Source organism: Aspergillus pseudodeflectus (assembly GCF_044049435.1).
Source record: "Aspergillus pseudodeflectus strain CBS 756.74 chromosome Unknown BJX68scaffold_78, whole genome shotgun sequence".
NCBI classification, from domain to species: Eukaryota; Fungi; Ascomycota; class Eurotiomycetes; order Eurotiales; family Aspergillaceae; genus Aspergillus; species Aspergillus pseudodeflectus.
Window position 1 is genome coordinate 9,903 of NW_027263854.1, and position 20,507 is coordinate 30,409.

Below are 20,507 nucleotides of genomic sequence, written 5' to 3' on the forward strand. Positions count from 1 at the left end.
TGGCACGTGACCCACTCTGCCTCAGGCTTCAGCGCCTTGCCCTGGACTTTGTCATCCATGTGCTTGGTCCTGAGCACTCTCGGTTGATACTCTCACCAGTGTCACGTCACCCTGAAACACCTCGGGCCGACAGTGGACCCGATAATCAAACTAACGCCAACACTCACACGATAGATTTTGTCTCTATTCCCTGGGGCAAGGTAATATTAGGCCATGGTATTCCTTCTTAAACACATAATGCGAAGGTCTCTATTATATAGGAACAGATATTCCTGAATCTCTATCTTTAGCTACAATCATGAAAAGCATGATAACTTGTTGTGGCTTGTCATTTTTGCGATGAAAACTGCCGGCCAGCCCCCGGCTTGGCGCGCAATTACCCCGCTTTATCTCACCAGATAAGCTCAACCTCTGTTCCTGAATCCTGAATTATCTCGTGTTTCCCAATATGGACGGTTTATCTTCAGCGGCGAGCGTTATCGCGGTCATTCAACTAACGGGTAGCCTCGCAGAGCTATGCAGCGGCTACATTCAACAGGTGAAAGATGCACGAGATGAAATTTTGGCCCTAGAAAGGGCGATTGCAAGCCTCCAAGGGACACTCCAAGACCTGCAAAAACTCGTCCAAAGGAACGACGAAAAAGCCTTGCCTACCTCCTTGCAACTAGTCAGCAGTATTGCTGATTGTCTTTCCGACCTTCGAGCCTTAGAAGCGAGACTTGATCCGGGAAAGGAAAAAAGGCTGATGAGGAAAGTGGGATTACGAGCCTTAAAGTGGCCCCTTAAACGCAAAGATATGGAGGGTGTTATCAAGAATCTTGAGAGATACAAATCTTCATTCATCTTGGCTTTACAGGTGGATCAGAGGTGTGTTCGAGCATGGCTACAATAGTGTCTAGGATTAACTAAAAAGTGTATAGTTCTTTGATGGTCGGTCTGGCCCATAATACTGATCGGATTAATCAACATATAGATCTTGGGAAGTTGGGAGGCGCGATAGAGGCAGGGTTTGAGTCATTCTCCGATCGAGACGAAGCCCAATGTCTTCAAGGCACGAGGACCGAGCTCCTCCAGAAGATAATGGAATGGGCTATTTCACCAAGCTCAAAAAGCATTTTCTGGTTAAAGGGAATGGCTGGGACAGGAAAGTCCACAATATCTCGGACAGTGGCAAGGACGCTCAAGGACACCAACCATCTAGGTGCCAGCTTCTTGTTTAAGAGGAGTGAAGGGGACCGAGGGAATGCAAAAAAGTTTTTCCCGACATTAACAAGGCAACTGGTGCTCTGGAGACCTGAGTTGAGGCCTGGCGTGCAAGAGGCACTCGATAATGACCCTGACATTCCGTCAAAATCGCTTAGAGAGCAGTTTGAGAAACTACTCCTTCAACCGCTGCTTGGTCTTGACCACCTCAGCCGACAACCTCAAACCGTTGCGGTGGTGATTGACGCTTTAGACGAATGTGAACATGATCAAGATATCCAAAACATCATTCGATTGCTGCCTCTTCTACAGAAGGCAAAATCAGTTCGCCCTCGAATCTTTTTGACCAGCAGGCCTGAACTCCCAATCAGCCTTGGGTTTTCAGAGATCGGGGATGATGAATATCAGGGCTTAGCTCTTCATGAGATACCCAAAGAAGTCACAAAACATGACATACGTTTATTCTTACAGGACCGATTTACAAAAATCCAACATGACCGAAACATCTCCCAAGACTGGCCTGGCAATAACGTTTTCCAAGAACTGGTTGAGATATCTGTCCCACTGTTTATTTCGGCTGCCACTGTGTGCCGTTATATTGAAAATTCAAAACTGGAACCCAAATTACGCCTCGCAGCGCTCCTAAAGGACCAAACCAGTTATGTATCAAGGATGGACAAGACATACCTGCCAATTCTCACACGATTACTTGATGATGAAGAGTGTGATGAGTTCGAGCAGCAGCAGCTTATGGAAGAGTTCCAGGCCATAGTCGGCGGTATTATTCTCCTTGCTGTTCCACTTTCTATAAATGCCCTGTCGGTCTTTCTTGGGATAGGAGCAGACCAAATCAGTAATCGATTGGATGCGTTCCGATCGGTGTTAAGCATTACCGGTGACCGAGATCAGCCTGTTAGGATTCTACATTTATCCTTTCGGGATTTTTTGGTCCAGTCAAAAACCAAATTTCGTGTGGATGAGCCAAAAAAGCATATAGACATTGCTAAGTGCTGTCTTAGTACTATGCAAAATCACCTACAGAAAGATATCTGCAATCTAGAGAGCCCTGGAACGCGTAGGGCAGACATCAACCCTCAAAATATTCGCCAGCACATACCACTGGAGTTACATTACTCTTGTCGCTACTGGTTACAGCATCTCCAGAAAAGTCAGCTCTTATCTTCTGTGATAGAGGATGTGCGAAAATTCCTCCAGGAGCATTTTCTGCACTGGCTGGAAGTGATGAGCTTGCTGGGTCTTATATCAGAGGTGGTGGGTATGCTTGATCTCCTTCACGCGGATATATCAGTGAGTAATGTAGTAGACAGCCGTTCGTGGTCTATACTAATAGGCGCAGGGCGATGATAATTCTGTGCTAGCCGAATTTTTACATGATGCAAAACGCTTTGTTCTGAGGAATCGCCATATAGTCGATGAAGCACCACTTCAGATCTATTGCGCAGGATTAGTATTTGCACCTCGAACGTCAATAGTTCGTAGAGAGTTCAAGCAAGACCTCCCAAGTTGGATATGCCAGTTGCCACGAGTGAACGAAAAATGGAGTGCAGAATTACAGACTCTCGAGGGCCATTCAGACTTGGTTTCATCTGTGGCCTTCTCATCTGATGGCCAGCTGCTGGCGTCCGGCTCCCATGATGGGACAGTGCGGCTCTGGGACTCAGCTACAGGAACCCTAGAACAGACTCTCAGGAGCTATTCAGGCCCAGTTGATTCTGTGGCCTTCTCACCCAATGGCCGGCTACTGGCATTCGGCTCTGATACAGTGGAGCTCTGGGACCGAGCAACAGGCACCCTAGAGCGGACTCTCAAGGGCCATTCAGACCCAGTTCTGTCAGTGGCCTTTTCACCTGATGGCCAGCTGTTGGCATCTGGCTCAGAGGATAGTACAGTACAACTCTGGGACCCAGCAACAGGCGCCCTAGAACAGATTCTCAAGGGCCATTCTGGCTCAGTTCTGTCAGTGGCCTTCTCACCTGATGGCCGGCTTCTGGCGTCTAGCTCCGATGATGATAGGACAGTGCGGCTCTGGGACCCAGTGGCAGGCGCCTTAAAACAGACTCCCAAGGGCCATTCTGGCTCAGTTCTGTCAGTGGCCTTTTCACCTGATGGCCAGCTGTTGGCATCTGGCTCAGAGGATAGTACAGTACAACTCTGGGACCCAGCAACAGGCGCCTTAAAACAGACTCTCGAGGGACATTTAGGTTGGGTTCGGTCAGTGGCCTTTTCACCTGATAGCCAGCTGTTGGCATCTGGCTCTCATGATGGGACAGTGCGACTCTGGGACCCAGTAACAGGCGCCTTAGAACAGACTCTCAAGGGTCATTCAGACTGGGTTCGGTTAGTGGCCTTCTCGCCTAATGGCCAGCTGTTGGCATCTAGCTCTCGTGATGGGACAGTGCGACTCTGGGACCCAGTAACAGGCGCCTTAGAACACACCCTTTGGGTGTATCCAGATTTGGTTTTGTCAGTGGCCTTCTCACCTGATGGCCGGCTGCTGGCGTCTAGCTCCTGCGATGGGACACTGCTACTCTGGGACCCAGCAACAGGCGCCTTAGAACAGACTCTCGAGGGACATTTAGGTTGGGTTCGGCCAGTGGCCTTCTCACCTGATAGCCGACTGCTTGCGTCTGGGTCCAGTGATAAGACAGTGCGGCTCTGGGACACAGCTACGGGTGCCCTAGAGGAAATCTTCAGTACTGAAGGGATTGTCACTGCACTTAAATTTTCTCAAGATGGTTCATCTCTCAGTACTAACCTAGGATCGATCAAGATTCAATCTAACTGCGGCAACCATATCTGCAATCTATCCAATACGAACCCAGAGATATTTCTACAGCATGGTTGCTGGATAGCTTTGAACGGGAAACAATTTTTATGGCTCCCTCCTGACGCCAGGCCATCTTGTTCAGCGATTAATTCTAACACGCTTGCCATGGGTAACGCGTCAGGCTGGATCTCCTTCATACGATTTCGGATATAATAGATGTTAATTCATTGGTGGAGATGTTCATCAAGCCTTTATATTCACATGTTGTGTGCCGGAGCCACTAACTTACACTCAATTTTTGCACTAGCGTTTCGGCGGTGATGCCCAGAAGAAAGAGACGATTGTGAAATGGTGAAGCTGGTTCTGCACTTTCCTATATGATGATCACTGCTATGTTTGGACAGGTATTACATAGAGGACAAGAAAGCAAGCTGGCGATTCCGTGAGGTCGTCAATACAAACTTCGCCTTTATCTTAGGCCTTTCTCGCAACAAAATTGACACTATGCTCTTGCGCACAAACTGGTCATTTTATGTGTTCAAAATCATGCTTTGCAGGCTGGCTTTGGCTGAGAGCTGGATTATAATAGTCTTCACCTCTTTAAAATACAGGCAGTCAGGATTAAAAGCTAGCATTCTCTTGGGTCTCCCGCTGGCCAGTGGTCTGTGTAGGGTTCATGACACAATTTTTATCCTTATATTTAGGCTTTACTTGCAAGTCCTTTTCAGTTAGACAGATAGGTACTGGGTAGTATGTATGCTAGAGTCGTTAGATAAGAATTCGCGTTACATCAAGCCGTCTACTCACCAATTGTGGGCTTTGAAAGGACCAGAATCCGCTAGGATCAATTGAGACAATAAAAACTTTGCCATTCTCTCGCAGACGAATGCCAAGACAGACGTCGGCATCACAGCACATGCTGTACTCATTAACCTTATTAATTAAGGTCTGTCGCCGGCGATCTCTTTTCTGACAAAGCCGCCTTCGTGGAGATTGTTTCATTGTAGTTGAGTTAGAAGTCATATTGATTGATGTGAGAATTATCTGGACCTAGTCCGCTGAAGTTCACTAAATATTCTTATAAGAGGCCATAATATTCAGAATTATGGTCATCAGCAAAACCATGGTCACGATGAAGGGTGGCCAGGTGGACCCGGGATGGACATGCAGGTTGGATTGGTCTCGCAAGCGCTGCCTAGACCGGACTGAGCTTCTTAGAAATTGCTGCGAAAATGTATAAATAGTAGCTTTGGAGTTTGATTAAGAGCATATACACATAGCCCTATACTCTCATTCTTGTCCAACATCACGAAAACGACATCACGAAATCATGAACACTGTCATTGCAACCTTCACCGAATGGGCTATCACTACCGCGGGGCTTGCCTTTGTCCTTTTCGTCTGCCTGATCAGTACAATTGGTGGCGGCCATGGCGAAACCGTTTTGGAGATACTATCTGGGATTTTTGGCTTTGTCTCGGCTAATGAAGCCTGTGAGTTACTGTACAATCTGGCATTCGCTTTATATTCAAGTGCTCACAAAGGTAGAATGGCTATCCGTACCATTGAGAGCCTTGCTCGATTAAATTTGTTCCCGTGTGGTCATGAAGGAAAGAAATTACACATATACGGGCAGCCACACCACTCCAATCTTGGGCTGAACTCTCTGTTAGACCAACAATTCACGTTCCATGAATATAATTCTAAGATATAATTTTCCCTGGTACTGTATCCCGAAGATGGTGCATGACAGCGCCATTATGAGGATTTCGCATACGGCGTGGACCCCTTTCAAATAGGACAATTCTTGGAAAAGCAACGCAAGATATCATTTCGTACTGGAGAACTGTCTTGGCTCGTAACATTTCACTATAAAACCAACTCCGTAGCCACTTTCTGTAAGAATTTGAAAGTTCCACTGGCCAGCATGAAGGAGTTTGTCAATGGGGAATATCCAGTAATAGTCATGATTGATCCGGATCTGTTTAGAATCCCATGCTTTCACGAAGGTTGTATTCAGGTTTATTATTCCTTCGAGCTTGGCCTCACCACGGACCCGAACTATTGCAGGAAACGGGGCGCTCGTGCGAGCCTCAAGGTAATGGGGAGGGGGAGCCATGATATCCATGACGCAGTCCGGAAATATATGATGGTCTGTCCAAGACGTGCCATGATACTGTAGCTTTAAGGAGGTTAGTTCGGAAGTGTATGAAAGAGTCTCCTACATACTTATAAGCGAGCCGGTCCAAGTGACATTCAAGCCTCCCACACTCTGGACACAGGGCTGAGGCCTCATAATTATAGAGTGCGTCGCGTCTTGTGTTTATGGTCGTGTCAGCGCGAGATAAAGCGATTCGTAATATGCCCCTGTATGATCCTCGTGCATTGGCCAGAATATAAAGCATGATTGCATCCTCTTCAATCGTCCAAGGGTATCTGACGCGGGGGCGGTATTGTTGCCCATGGGGGTAACATCTCACTGGCATCGAAATAGTTTGTCTTGCCTGAGGTTTTGATTTTGGGGATTCGACAGGATTTAGAAGCAAGTGAATATCCATGTTTGGAGACCCCTGTCCGATGCATAGTCAGGAATATTAATCGATAGAGGATGGGGACCTCCTAAGAGATTCTATTTATCTACTTGAAGTCTCCTGGTGCTATACCCATACCATCGATTTGACACACCAGGTCTATTGTTGTCTTCTGAGCTCTTCAATACCTACCTACAGTTACGATGAGCTGCTTGCTAGGGTATTTTACTCTAGGAAACAGCAAACTTAGCTACAGAAATAAACCTTAAAAAAAACCAATGGGAATTAATATATATATGTAGAGCTTTGAACTAAATTAATATTTATTGTTTTGAATAAAAAAAATTCAAAAGAAATCTATATGCTGATGGTACAGAATTGATAGCGTCCAGGCAAGGTGAAGTGAACACTTCGTGGCCAGGCAGTCACACCAGGCCCACTGAATGGCACACCAGGTCTAGAACCCCATATGGGGTCTTGTGCCATTAATCGTGAATGGTCCAATGTAGTTGGCTAAAATGTACACGCTAACCCCCGAATTGATGGCACACCAGCTGTAAGCGGCGAGGTCGGATCGGTGGCGGCTGCCAGTCGGTCTTCACCCGCGGCGAGGTCCCAGCAAGCAACGAGACGTCAGGCTACGTAGGATGTACGAATGAGGAAGGAGAAGCTGTAAGCTAATTGATTCAGAAACGAATCGCTGGGGATCAGGAAGACCAGCGATTGCATAGGTCTTTTATGTACAGCGATGCCAAGAGAGTCATTCGGGATTTGGCCCAAAGGGGTTAGGCCTAATCGGGTCGGATCCCGAGCGGCGGTCGCGCGGCCTCCTGTCGGAGCTGCCTAAGGCACCCGCTGTGACACCAGCCCCACATACATGACACATCCGTGATCACTTGGCATACCTCGTCAAAGCACGAGCCAGAAAAATCGGACCGTGCTTGAGCTCCTCAAACAAGGAATGCTACTCTTCTATCTCAAGCTGCTGGCAGCACAGAGAACTCACAACTAACAATTCCTCCCTTCTATGACCATTGCCTTCGGACTATGGACACTTCTCAAGACTGTCATTTGCATGGGGCTGAAATCTTGCGGCTAACCCGAAACATCCAAGACCTTAATACTTACTTGTCTCGCCGCAGCGAGTTTACTAATTATCTCAGCGCATGTGTCCAGAATCTCGAAACTGAACTACAGTCCGATGCGGCATCTCATTCCCACTTAGAACACATTTGACCTTATTCTCTAACCCTAATCTCGAAAGTCTAATCATATTAATAATCGAAAGCCAAGAGTGCCATTGGCCAGAGTGTGATTACACTAACTTCCTATTGAACATCCGCGCTTTTGTTCCCCGCATTTTAGGGTTTGAGAATCGGACTTGATGTTTTCTCAAGGGAATGAGAAGCCGCATTCGACTGTATCCAAATCCGAGGAGAGAGCTCGTTTTATTGAAAGTGAACTCCTGAATTCCAACCAACGGGCAACAAACTTTGAGCTGGGCCTATCAAACGACAAAAAGGAAGTCTGTAGTCTGCATCACGAACTTCGCAAATCCAGGGAGCAGACCAGTTTTCTCCAACATGAGCTCTCGAAATCTAGCGAGCGAGCTACTTTTCTTCAAAACACACTCCTTGAAACGAACGAGCATACTGCGTTGGTCCACCAGAAAGCTGTGAAATCCGACAACATGGTCAGATATTTGCGAAATTTACTTTCAATATGTACGCCCCATATGTAAATCTCATTGAAGGAGGGGTTTGACTAAAGCATATAGGTTCGAGGCGTAGCCGCGTACAGCAGCAGATGGCAGTGTCCATGGGGAAGGTCACTGAAGCACTAGTGGAGCAACCCGTCGAGCAATCTGTCGAGCAAGCTGTCGAGAAGCCATTCAAGAGGCCATTCAAGAGGCCAGCCAGGAAGCCGTTAGTCAAAGACCCAGCCGAGGAGCCATTTGAGAAGAAGTTGCTTGCGAAGTCAGTCGCGTCAGGTGAATCAGGCGCAGAGGAAGCCAAGGGGCTGCGTGGTACGCGATCTGGCAAACGTAAAACCACAGCCAGAAGGACAGGGCTACGAAAGAGAGCAAGAATAAGCTAATGGAAGTAGCCTAAAAAATTACGCAGCGTTGGGTAACAACAATACAGTGATCGGCGGAATGAGCCTGCCCCCCAAACTTTCTTTCTTCCGATTTTAAAAAGAAATGCCAAGGCTTTTAATCTAATTACGGTTAGTATAAGCTTGGCGTAACTGTTCGAAGATAAGTATACTAGAAACAGGACAATACAGAGACAGCCGAGGTTGTAAAGTATTTGTCCAGCTAGTACCACAATGGTTACGCGTGACTCATCAGACTTTCACTTTCCTCGCTCCTCATTGTTCCTCTTTCCCTACAAGAACTCAATAGCGAGCGCAGCGACTATTTTTTCAGAGAATAGCACCCCCATTATGTATCCCCTTGCAAAAAAGCGGTTAATATGTGATATGACGAAAAGTGGCATGCCCGTCTCGAAAACAGCTCTTGCAGCTTGGTGCAGTGAGCAGGCGGTGAAATGTATTCGCCTCTAATCTGCGTGCTTTCGGTAGTCCTGCAATGCCGCCTAATTGTGGGACGCTGGCCAAGCATCACTTCTTCATCACCCTCACGAGATTTTAAGATATTCTCGTCATGGACAACGTGTCTACATTATTCTAAGGGAATCGAGAAACTGTGCCTTGAGAAGGGTTTTAGACTAGTATATCTACCGCCAGGTTTCACCCGACCTTAACCCAATTGAGGGTTTTTTTTTTGCCAAGATAAAGGCTTCTATTAGACGCAAATGGCCGATCCGCCAAGATACACCAGAACACTACTTTGGTGTATCTATTAGTGCCAAAAAGCAGAGTGCAAGAGGGCACTTTTGGCATGCAGGTGCAATTACGCTCTGTGCTCTGAAGACAAAGCCTTCCGCAGATCCACGTGACATCCCGCGACCGATTATGTCCCTGGCGAGTCAGGTCGGACCGTCCCGCCCAACCTCTGCCCCACGGCTACGACGGAGGTCAGTAGAAAGTGATACTGAATAACAGCCTCCTACAATCAATTACTGTATCTTCGGCCACATTCTGGTTTACTCGAACTTCCAGGAAGACTTGGTCAGCTCGGGGATATTCCTGAAGTGGGATCGAGGGGCTCAGGAAGCGGAAGGGCTTTCCATTGGCTGATTAAACTGCAACACGTCAGCCAGCCTCCAACATCAGCTCAAAGCGGGGTTTCAGATTCGGACCGCTTCATTATCCCTAACTCATAGAAGTCTTACAGTACCTCAGCAATGCCACGCTGGGAAAAGCTAAAAGGGTCATTCAAGAAACATATCACGGGGACCGATGGATCCAGCAAGAAAAAGGATGGTCACCTAGCAGGTAATGGATCCGGCTTGGTGCTGCAATTGGCGGGAAACAACGCACCCTCCGTTGTTGCCAAACATTCAACTTCAGAACTATTATTTGACCCTTGGTTGCAAGCGCAGCAGCTCATTAAAAAAGACAAGGCGCTGAACAAAATTTGGGAGAAATCTATTCACATTCTGAAGTCCAGACTGGGATTAAAATACGAAGAGGATGGAAGCGCAACCCGTGTGAATGATTTCCGCACCTTCCTCGATGCGATAGCTCAGCGGCTTGATAACAAAAAGTGGTCTGTCCTTGATGACATCGGCCGAAGCAACACTCGAGAAAAATTGACGAAGGTGTGCCGAAATATTATTTTGGTGAAGGATGTTATCAGTCCTGCTGCAGCAACTAGTCCACCCGCTGCCATCGCATGTGCCGGCATCACGGTCGGGCTCTTGGTAAGGCCCACCTATCATTTCTATCAGCACTGCTAACTCTAGAACAGCTGTTTATACAGGCCATGGAACAACACGAGACCCTTCTACAGGGCTTAGACACAATCTCCTCCATAATACCTCGTCTCCATGTGATCGACCATCATTTCCTGCGTGAACCGGACATCAGGCCCGACCTGAGGGGAGCGATTGAGAAAGATATGATACAACTATGTTCCAAAGTCCTTGAATTTCAGTCTCGGGCCATCTGCTATTTGGAAAAACAGACCGCAAGACAGTTTCTCACGGACATGATAAAGCAAGACGGGTGGGACGGAATACTCCAGGATATCGAGCGATACTACACCTCCATCAAGGACGCCACTTCTTCAGTGCACATCTTAGAGGTTGTTAGAAAGCTTGAAGCTCTCCAGGATGACGTGCAGCAGATACAGGTATGGCAAACCACGTCTGCGAAGGATCAAAAGAAAGCCAATCTCTTCCAGAGACTATATACTTGTCCCTATAAGGATCGCAAGGATCGAAATAACAAGCGTGTGCCGGGCACATGTGAATGGTTCACCAATCATCCTCAATTTACAAAGTGGAACCAAAGCGGGAACTCTGAGCTACTATGGGTTTCCGCAGATCCAGGCTGTGGGAAGTCAGTCCTCACCAGATACTTAGCAGATGAATATTTGCCTAGCGGAACGAGAACAGTCTGTTACTTTTTTTTTAAAGATGATTATGCGGATCAGAGACGAGCCACGGATGCGCTTACTTCCATTCTCCGTCAACTCCTGATCGCCCAACCGCATCTTGTGCAAGACTCGCTCCTAGACAAATCAGAGACAAGCGGCGATCAGTTGGCCAAGTCCTTTAATGAGCTGTGGAGTATATTGGCTCATGTCACGGCAGATGAGAATGCTGGCGAAGTGATCTGCTTGTTTGACGTATTGGACGAGTGCCAAGATGATGATCGGACAAGGCTGATTCAGGCGATAGAGAGCCTATTTCTTAACAAACTTGGCAAACGCAATCTCAAGTTTCTGATGACAAGCCGACCATATGATCATATACGACGCGATTTTTTCAAGCTGGAGAAAAGCCTACCCACCATCCACTTGAGTGGCGAGAACGAGAAGAACACCGACAAGATTTCTGGCGAGATCGACCTCGTCATTAAGGAGAGGGTCAGAGACATTAGCGAACGAAACTCTCTACGACTAGACGAATTCGATTTCATTATCGACCAGCTCACCTCAGTCCCTAACCGAACATACTTATGGGTCAGCCTTGCATTGGAAGTCATCACAAAAATTCCAGGGTTTACTAAGGGAAACGTCCGGCAGGCGATCCATGATATACCAGAAAACGTCAACGCTGCTTACACCCGGATTCTAGATCGAAGTCCAGACCATTCTAGAGCAAAAAGATTGCTTCACATTGTGACTGCTGCGGAGCGTCCCTTAACGCTTACAGAAATATCATTAGCGCTGGCGTTCGGTACAACAGATCAATCAGTTGATGACATCCAAGACGAAATACTAAACGATGACGAACGGATTCAGACAATGATCAGAGGTTTATGCGGGCTGTTTTTGGTTGTGATAGATAGAAAGGTTTATCTTCTTCACCAGACCGCCAAAGAGTTTCTTGTGAGGCAAAGCTTGGACTTCGTCCGCGAGGATGTCAAGGCTGGTACATGGAAGCATAGCCTGTACCCGGAGGAATCTCACTACGTTCTCGCGGAGATATGCACGCTGTATTTGAGCCAAGACACCACGCGAGACTTGTTTCCTGGGCTCATGGACTATGCAGCAAAAAATTGGGCAGCACATGTTCGGAGAGCTTCTGTCTCAAGCAATGATACAGTCGCGAAACGGGGGCGCACACTTTGTCGAACAAACTCAAGTATATGCAAAGCTTGGATGGCCATTTACAAACAGATTGGATGGAATTCTGTTCCAGCTTCTGATGACATACTTCTTGGTTCTTATTTGGGACTTATAGCTGTTGCTCAGCTAATTCTTGAGGCAGGAGAGGTGGATTTGGACTCCAAAGACCCTGAGTATGGTCGAACTCCTCTATCCTGGGCTGCCGAGAATGGACATGAGGACGTTGTTGAGCTGCTTCTCAAGACAGGGAAGGTGGATGTGGACTCCAAGGACTCTAATGGTCAAACTCCTCTATCCTGGGCTGCAAGACGTGGACATAAGGGAGTGGTCAAGCTGCTTCTTGAGATAGGAGAGCTGGATATAGAGTCTAAGGACTCTCAGTATGGCCAAACCCCTTTATCCTGGGCTGCCGAGAATGGACATGAGGGAGTAGTCAAGCTGCTTCTTGAGACAGGAAAGGTGGATGTGGACTCTAAGGACTCTAATGGTCGAACTCCTCTATTCTCAGCTGCAAGTGGTGGACATGAGGGAGTAGTCAAGCTGCTTCTTGAGACTGGAAAGGTGGATGTGGACTCTAAGGACTCTAATGATCGAACTCCTCTATTCTCAGCTGCAAGTGGTGGACGTGAGGGAGTGGTCAAGCTTCTCCATGAGATAGGAAAGGTGGATTTGGACTCTAAAGACTCTGAGTATGGACGAACTCCTCTATCCTGGGCTGCCGAGAATGGACACGAGGGAGTGGTCTGGCTGCTTCTTGAGATAGGAAAAGTGGATGCAGACTCCAAGGACTCTAATGGTCGAACTCCTCTATTCTGGGCTGCAAGACGTGGACATGAGGGAGTAGTCAAGCTGCTTCTTGAAATCGGAATGGTGGATGTGGAGTCTAAGGACCCTCAGTATGGTCAGACTCCTCTATTCTGGGCTGCAGGGCATGGACATGAGGGAGTAGTCAAGCTGCTTCTTGAGACGGGACAGATAGATGTGGAGTCCAAGGACTTTAATGGTCGAACTCCTCTATCCTGGGCTGCAGAGAATGGACATGAGGGTGTGGTCCAGCTGCTTCTTGAGACAGGAAAGGTGGATGTAGATTCTAAGGACTCCGAGTATGGACGAACTCCTCTATCCTGGGCTGCAATTGATGGACATGAAGGAGTGGTCGAGTTGCTTCTTGAGATGGGAACGGTGGATGCAGACTCCAAGGACTCTAATGGTCGAACTCCTCTATTCTGGGCTGCAAGTGGTGGACATGAGGGAGTGGTCAAGCTGCTTCTTGAGACAGGAAAGGTGGATGTGGAGTCCAAAGACTCTAAACATGGACAAACTCCTCTATCTAGGGCTGTGGAGAATGGAGAGGAGAGAGTGGTCCGGCTGCTTCTTGAGACAGGAAAGGTGAAGGTGGAGTCCAAGGACTCTAATGGTTACACTCTATCCTGGGCTGCTGAGAACGGGAGCGAGGAAATTGCAAAGTTACTTGAAGAAGCTAGTCTCGAGAGGAGGCGCTCTCAACAGTCTGTATCCTGTTAGCAGAGACAAGTTGTAGTTGTGTTAGATGGAAATTGAGTACAGTACCTCTTTGATCCCCGCTTCTGGGAATCGCGCCGGTGTCATCTGCTATATAGCCGATAGAAATGTCAAGCCTAAGCTACTTGCCTTTCTTCATCAAGAAGCTACTGCTCAATACAGTAGCTGTCAAATCAATATCTTAATTATCGGATTGTTGATGGAGGTCACGTTCTGATTGGTATTGCGGTACCGAGGCTCCGAGTGTGATTTCATCTAACCGAACCCGTTAGTTCTGAAATACCTTGCGATACGTAACCCCCTCAACCCTCTCTTTCACGCTGTCCTGCTAGAAGTTGCTTGGGCTTAGAACCACATTGCACTCAGTAACGTTATGGACGGATCGATTATTCAGGGTTACCTTCCACTTAACCAGGCAATGGACACAGATTGGTGGTTGCTTAACATATTTATTTTCCTTCTTTCAAGCGGCTAGTGGGGTAAACTGTAGTTGTTCGGTCAGCTGAAAGGTAAGTTTGTCATATCTCTAGGGCAATGAGGGACTGCAATGTGAAGGCGTGAGGGACCCGGGAAAGTTTTCTGGGGTAGGAGCATATCCAAGGGTCCTATTCTAAGGGTCGTTTTGCGGAACATGTGAACTGCCATTTAAATATGATACGAAAGTATAAGACCACGTGATTCCTAGCGGCTTGGCCGCTTGCCGTCTCGGACCCCTGAGAAATGTGTCCCACAATCGTGTATCTATCATTAAGAGAGCAACCTACGGTTTGGGAAGCTATACAGGTTATCAATTGGCATCCGTCCCTTAGTAGGCTACGTCCGTGTAGCCGATACAGTCTCATTCCGCCCTTCTTCCCCTTGAATTCACAACATAGGTTATGAGCCCGGGCTGCTACGTCGTGCCTAACCAGCAGGCCTAGCACTTCGGGGGATTGCTTGAGAACCAATCGACTCAACCAATTCAGCGGAATTGAGACTATACGCGGCGTGTTGATCCTCAATCCTGTGAAAGTGGCCAGGCCCGTACACCCTGCCTACCTATCCCTGATCGGGTTATCGAACCACGGATCCAAAGCTGAAAACGACGGATGCCACTGGCCCGAAGACGCGAACGAGACCCACGGACTGGGAGATACGTATCAAGCCAAGAGAATACTAAAGACCTAGCGGAGCCGAGCGTGCCCGGGGCATTCGACGAACCGATAGAGACGATCGAGCCGACTGAGACGACCGAGGCAACCGTGACCGAGTCTGCCGAGACGGACGAGACAGTCGGACCGAGCGGAATCCGAGATCCTAGTGAGCAATTGCAGGGAGAATTAGTATCCAGGATGTCAGAGCTCGAGATCCCTACCTTCGTGGAGGCGAAACCAACGAAGATTATTACATTCAATGTCGATAAGCTCGAACAGCGGAATGTACGGAGATGGAAGAACAGGGTTGAGATGTTCTTGGAGTCTCAGGGTTGCTGGAGTGTAGTGAAACTCACATACGACTGGAGGGATAATATTCCAATGGTTGAGAAGCTTATGGAGAACCAGGGATGGAGATCCCAGGATGCAATGGCCAAGTTGTATATCCTACAGAGCATTAAACCAGAGGATGAGACGTCAGTCCAGGAGATAAAGACATCAGGAGGGATCTGGGCATATCTAATGGAGAACTATGAGAGGAGGACTGATGTGGATGTTACTATTGCAATTGATGAAATGCTGCAATGGAAAATGGACCCACAAACAGGCCTTGAGGAGGCAATGCAGAGACTGGAAGAGCATCATTCAGAGCTAATTGCTATTAGCAATGGAGAGATAAAATTCAACCAGAAGGTTATTATTATACTCTTCCTAAGAGGACTGCCGCAAGAATATGAGTCCATCAAGTATTCGCTGCTGGCACAGGGCGATTTAACCCGGGGTATGGTATTATCGCGCCTTAAGCAGCAGGAGAGCCTGATGAGAGCTACCAAGGCTGGCGAGGCAGCTGGTGAATCGGCCAATCGTACGGAGCAGAAGAATTGTTTCAATTGTGGCAAGCCAGGCCATTTCCAAAGGAATTGCAGAGCTCCGAAGAAGGATAAGGAGCAGAGCAGCTCTCGGGAGGACTCTCAGGGGAAGAGTCAAAGGAAAGGCAGCAGCAAGGCCAGATCAAAGGATAAGAGCCAAAGAGGGCGCCAGAGAGGCAAAGCCAGGACAGCGGACGAAGAAACAGACGTCGAGAGTGACGCCAGCGCTAGCAGTAGGGAATCTGCGAGAGATAGCGCTTATCAGATGTACGAGCGAAGGAGGGCTCCGAAACGGATCGAGAGCGCCTATCAAGTCGAGTTAAAAGAACAGATCAGCGATCGATTTGAATACCTGCTTGAGGAACCGGAAGAGGCATACCAGGTAAAGGGGAGCGACGACCCTATAATCGATAGTGGAGCAACAAGCACCTGCAGCGGCAAGATCGACCTATTTGAGTCTTTGGATCAGAGATATGGAGGAAGCCTAGGAACAGCTAGGAAATCCATTAAAATTGCCGACAGAGGAACAATGAAGATCCCATTAAGCAGTGGGAAGGTGGCCAGATTCAAAACGCGTTGTACGTGCCTATGATGAGGCAAACTCTCCTATCGACCCAGTCGTTGCAGGATATGGGTATCTGGAACGAGCACGTCAAGAAGAAATACCGGTTTTTCAAGCAAAGAGGAGAGATTCTAGCCGAAGGATACAATATCGGTCGTACGAGCTACCTAGGATGGGTAAGCAACAGGAATGCGTTGGCCAAAGAGCTTGAGAGGCCTGCAAGGGAGGAAGCACGGCTTACAAGCCAGATTGACTGGGAATTGCTTCACAGACGTTTAGGCCATCCAGGAGAGACCAGATTCAAGCAGATGACAAGGGAACTGGGACTCTCACCTAGTAAAGAGGTGATCGAGGAGTTAAAGACCTGTGAAACGTGCATCCAGGCAAAGAGCGTGAAGAGGCAGAGCCACGCGGAGATCCCAAGGGCGTCGAGACCCTTGAAGAGAGTCTATATGGACTTTTGGGGTCCATACAGCAGGACGAAGACTCTGGAGAGATATTATCTCTCCCTAACAGATGACTATACGAGGTTCTCGTGGGTGTTTCTGACGAAGGACCGGGAAGCTGCCACAGTGAAGGGAATTCTAGAGGACTGGTTAGAGCTTGCAGAGCGCGAGAGAGGCGTGAAACTGCTTATTATCCGTACGGATAATGCAAAGGAATTCAAAGCCCTAGAGCCATGGGCGTCACGGAAGGGCATTCGGATTGAATTCACGGAACCAGATACACCTCAGCAGAACGGCGTGGCAGAGAGGTTGAATCGACACCTCCTGGAGATGACCCGAGCGATCCTTATCGACGCAGATATCCCAAAGGAATATTGGCCGTACGCGATCCAAATGGCCAATTATATCCGGAACCGGACAGTCAGGGTGCGAGGCACCAAGAAGACTCCCTTTGAAATGTGGTTTGGACATCCTCCAGATACGTCAAAGTTCCGAATTCCATTCTCAAGAGTTTGGTTCCATAAGAAGACGAACGACAAGCTAGAACCGCGAGCTATTGAAGGAGTGTTTATTGGATATTTGTCAAGCCGGAACCACTATCTGGTCATGGCCAAGCGAGACCGGAAGGAATACCGAGTCACAAATCCAATATTCCTAGAGAATACGCGAGGGTTTATTAGCAAGGAACCAGGAGTTCGAGATCTCAAGGAAGAACCTAAGTTCAAGCTGAGATTCAGCTTCGCCCGAGTCGCCTCCGCTCCGTCTGTCGCGACCCCAAATTTGGCTCCGCAGGAACCCACCACCAAAATGCCCTCCCACGCCAACATCCCCCTCTTCTACCGAATCGCCCTCCTCTGGTACGAGCCCCTCGCCTCCGGATTCGGCGCATACCTCGTCCTCTTTGAACCAGACAAATACCTAAACTCCTTCATCCCGCCCTCGCACGCGTCCCGAAACCACACGCACGATATCCTTCTCAACCAACTCGCCGCGGCATTTGTCTATGTCTCGCTTAGCCAGGGTGTGCTCCTAAGATATACGAATGATATTACGACCTGGAAGATTGTGAATGCGTGTTTGCTCGGGTGGGACTTTATACTCCTTTATAGTATTTGGTTTGGACTCGATCAGCAGGGCAGGTTGGATTTTGCGCAGATTAGGGGGGATGATTGGGGGGTTATTGGTGCGACATTTGGGATGACTCTTATCAGGAGCGCGCTTTGTCTGGGGGTTGGGTTTCGAAAGGAGAAGGTGAGGGGGAAGAGGCTGTAAGGGACCTGGTTGGCTTTCGCGAGTCTAGGCTGGTCGCCAGCCTTTGTATGCCATACTTAACGGGCTTATATGGAGGGTCAGGAAGGCTACCTTTCTGAGTGGAATTAGACTGTTCTAAATTATCCCTTTAGCTACACTACGATGATATTATCCGACTTTATACCTCGCCATGATCAAAAAATAATCGATCCATTGTATTCATTTTCTAAAGTACTATATAGCACTGACTAGAAACTCAACTGCACCAAATTCTGATGAAACCAAAATGCACCCCGCAAAAGCCACGAACAAACTAGAAACAACCAGCAATCCTTAGTCGAGACAGGTATCATATGTCAACAAACCCAACTCATGTTTCTGCGCATACTCCCGACACTCCTTCAACATCAACCCCACAACCGGTGCCGAGGGAAGCTCCCACGGCCCCTCCTTCATTTGGGTAAGCACCGAGTTCTGGGACCGCTCCTTATAATGCTCGACAACTTCCTCCTCGATCACGCCATCGACCGCTAGATGTCTGAGAATATCAAGGACGAAATCCGGGCACCTCTTTGGCTCGATTGTCTGCATGTAGTCCCGGAGGTTAGTGCCCTGCTGCTCAGTGAGCGAGGCCAGTTTTGCCACAGGCTTGGTGATCGGCTCTAATATCGATAGAGATGGTTCCTCCTTGATGCTTAGCCCATATCCTGGGGCGCCGTATTTCATGTAATACCATGTGTACTTTTTTCCCGTCTGGTCTTTTGGGGTTAGTACGAGCATCTAGTGTGCCGGGTGGTGGATGCGAGGGGCGTAGGGTAGGCTTTCATCTTTGCGCCATAAGACGGTGCTATGGTCTTTTCCGAGGACGATGTACAGATCGAACTTGGGCTTTGGAGGTTGCTTGGAGAAAAGGTTCTTCATCTTGGCGGTTGGTGGTTGGTGGTGCTGAGCTGACCTAATCATCTTGCTGGAGGGGTTTGGCTATGCTTATATAGTTTGTGCTTTAGTTACTGCTTGGTTCAGTGTATACCTGTGGTGAAAGCATATTTGCTTTATCATATTAATGGTTGTATGTTATCTTTGTAGTTCAGTCTTTGCTCTGATGATAGTGGCTTTTGTCTATAACCCGCGTATACAATGTCCCATTCATGTGGTTAAAGGAAACTACTTTTGTTATCTTAAAGCTCTTTATTATCTCTGCAGACCAAGTCTTTCCCTATATGGCCATGGCTTGTCCATACTCTGTCTCGTTCCGCGAGTAATAGTCCGATATTTGTCTGCGGCCAGTAAAAGAACCAACCCGCTTGGAGCCACTTGAGATCTCATATTACACTCAAAGTTATATCAACGCAAGTCTGCTGATGCGGTTAGGGATGAATTTGCTAAATCTAAGGTCTCGGCCACATGGACCGACGAGAACCAGTTCGCCATCAGGTTCTCACTCTTTGCAAATTGTCAATATACAATTGAAAGATCACGACAACCCTTCAGGATATCACTAGTATTCGATTGTGGCATAAAGGATACAGAGGTAGAGGCACAGCCTGGACGGTAATGTCAATGACCCAAATATTTGCAAATCTCATCTTCAGGACCAGGGCCAGGGGTGGAAATTGGCCTTAGCCATGTGCCCCCTCGTTACCTTTAGGGTAAAGCATCTACATGTCTCGCGATATATTTGCAGGGAGAAGATTCTATAGGAAACGGGGATTTGCCGGAATCATTACTTTTAACTATCAAGTATTAAGGAACATGCCATTGAGGCCATCATTTAGAAAAGAAAATAGTGTTAGATTTATTTCAAAGCAGCAAAATCTGCCTGAAACTAGAAAACCCCAACTCTCCCATACGACTACTCCTCTATGATAACGGGCATCCCACACCTCTCCTCAAGCCTCTTCTCAAACCTCTTTGTCGTCCCATCAGGGACAACGTCCTTGGTCTCCAAGGTCCTCAGTATGTCTAGGACATACCTCTGGCTCTGCACCGGCTTCGCATGTCGCGCCGCATCAATGACTTCTCCGAGAGTAACCTCGGGAATATAGCAGATCCTCCGCACAGATGCAAAAGCGAACGAGTCGAGACGCTTATTCGCCTCTACACTGGTTGTGTAGGGTCCCTTGTCCCTGGTGCCGCTGGTTGTGTGGTAGTAGTTGCAATTGAAGCTACCCACCGGGTATGTGATCAGGACCCAATGCTGGGGAGTATTGGGGCGCGGGTGGCTAAAGCCGATGGAGACGGTGTACACGCGAGATGCCATATTGTTGCGCTTGAGGTCGAGTAAGTGCTGCGGTTGATGCAGGTGCGGAGAGGCCGTAGGAGCGTGGGGACGGTATAGTATGAGAAGGATTGCTTGGGATTATATAGGATTCGATTTTTTCTTTCATTCTATTAAAACAAGAAAACCATTGTCTCTTTATGTGCCCGGGCCCCTTTGGGCTAGGTTAGATACCATTGTACTGGCTATTCTGTATTTAAAGAGTTGGAGAAAAGCTTTGTTCT

General features: G+C 48.0%; 5 protein-coding genes across 5 annotated transcripts; 4 read left to right on the forward strand and 1 right to left on the reverse strand.

Annotated features, from left to right (window-relative positions):
* The first annotated feature begins 339 nt into the window (after positions 1-339).
* Positions 340-4,350, forward strand: BJX68DRAFT_202212 (NACHT and WD40 domain protein). The gene is made up of 3 exons (XM_071037569.1): positions 340-867; positions 921-2,511; positions 2,561-4,350. Exons 1-3 carry the CDS (start codon positions 449-451, stop codon positions 4,202-4,204), a joined length of 3,654 nt encoding a protein of 1,217 aa, XP_070893316.1. The 5' UTR covers positions 340-448; the 3' UTR covers positions 4,205-4,350.
* A 3,602-nt stretch (positions 4,351-7,952) lies between these two features.
* On the forward strand, positions 7,953-8,649 carry BJX68DRAFT_248259 (uncharacterized protein). The gene has a single exon (XM_071041888.1). The coding sequence runs from the start codon at positions 8,329-8,331 to the stop codon at positions 8,617-8,619; it is 291 nt and encodes a 96-aa protein (XP_070893317.1). The 5' UTR covers positions 7,953-8,328; the 3' UTR covers positions 8,620-8,649.
* Positions 8,650-8,925: 276 nt separating this feature from the next.
* BJX68DRAFT_248261 (uncharacterized protein) lies at positions 8,926-9,362 on the forward strand. The gene has a single exon (XM_071041889.1). It carries the CDS (start codon positions 9,072-9,074, stop codon positions 9,285-9,287), a length of 216 nt encoding a protein of 71 aa, XP_070893318.1. The 5' UTR covers positions 8,926-9,071; the 3' UTR covers positions 9,288-9,362.
* A 468-nt stretch (positions 9,363-9,830) lies between these two features.
* Positions 9,831-13,747, forward strand: BJX68DRAFT_258999 (uncharacterized protein; the record flags this gene model as incomplete). The annotated part of the gene is made up of 12 exons (XM_071043628.1): positions 9,831-9,921; positions 9,997-10,349; positions 10,397-10,780; positions 10,814-10,982; positions 11,013-11,044; positions 11,084-11,146; positions 11,177-11,789; positions 11,820-11,831; positions 11,865-12,239; positions 12,297-12,401; positions 13,203-13,507; positions 13,568-13,747. 12 exons carry the CDS (start codon positions 9,831-9,833, stop codon positions 13,745-13,747), a joined length of 2,682 nt encoding a protein of 893 aa, XP_070893319.1.
* A 4,591-nt stretch (positions 13,748-18,338) lies between these two features.
* BJX68DRAFT_272301 (uncharacterized protein) lies at positions 18,339-20,265 on the reverse strand (the record flags this gene model as incomplete). The annotated part of the gene is made up of 2 exons (XM_071047170.1): positions 18,339-18,763; positions 19,887-20,265. The coding sequence occupies 2 exons, from the start codon at positions 20,263-20,265 to the stop codon at positions 18,339-18,341; spliced, it is 804 nt and encodes a 267-aa protein (XP_070893320.1).
* Positions 20,266-20,507: the final 242 nt, after the last annotated feature.

Coding starts and splice junctions, on each gene's coding strand:
- BJX68DRAFT_248259 (XM_071041888.1), top strand. CDS start 8,329: ATGGCAGTGTCCATGGGGAAGGTCACTGAAGCACTAGTGGAGCAACCC.
- BJX68DRAFT_248261 (XM_071041889.1), top strand. CDS start 9,072: ATGTATTCGCCTCTAATCTGCGTGCTTTCGGTAGTCCTGCAATGCCGC.
- BJX68DRAFT_202212 (XM_071037569.1), top strand. CDS start 449: ATGGACGGTTTATCTTCAGCGGCGAGCGTTATCGCGGTCATTCAACTA. Junction 868..920: donor GCTTTACAGGTGGATCAGAG/GTGTGTTCGAGC, acceptor AAAAGTGTATAG/TTCTTTGATGGTCGGTCTGG. Junction 2,512..2,560: donor TCCTTCACGCGGATATATCA/GTGAGTAATGTA, acceptor TAATAGGCGCAG/GGCGATGATAATTCTGTGCT.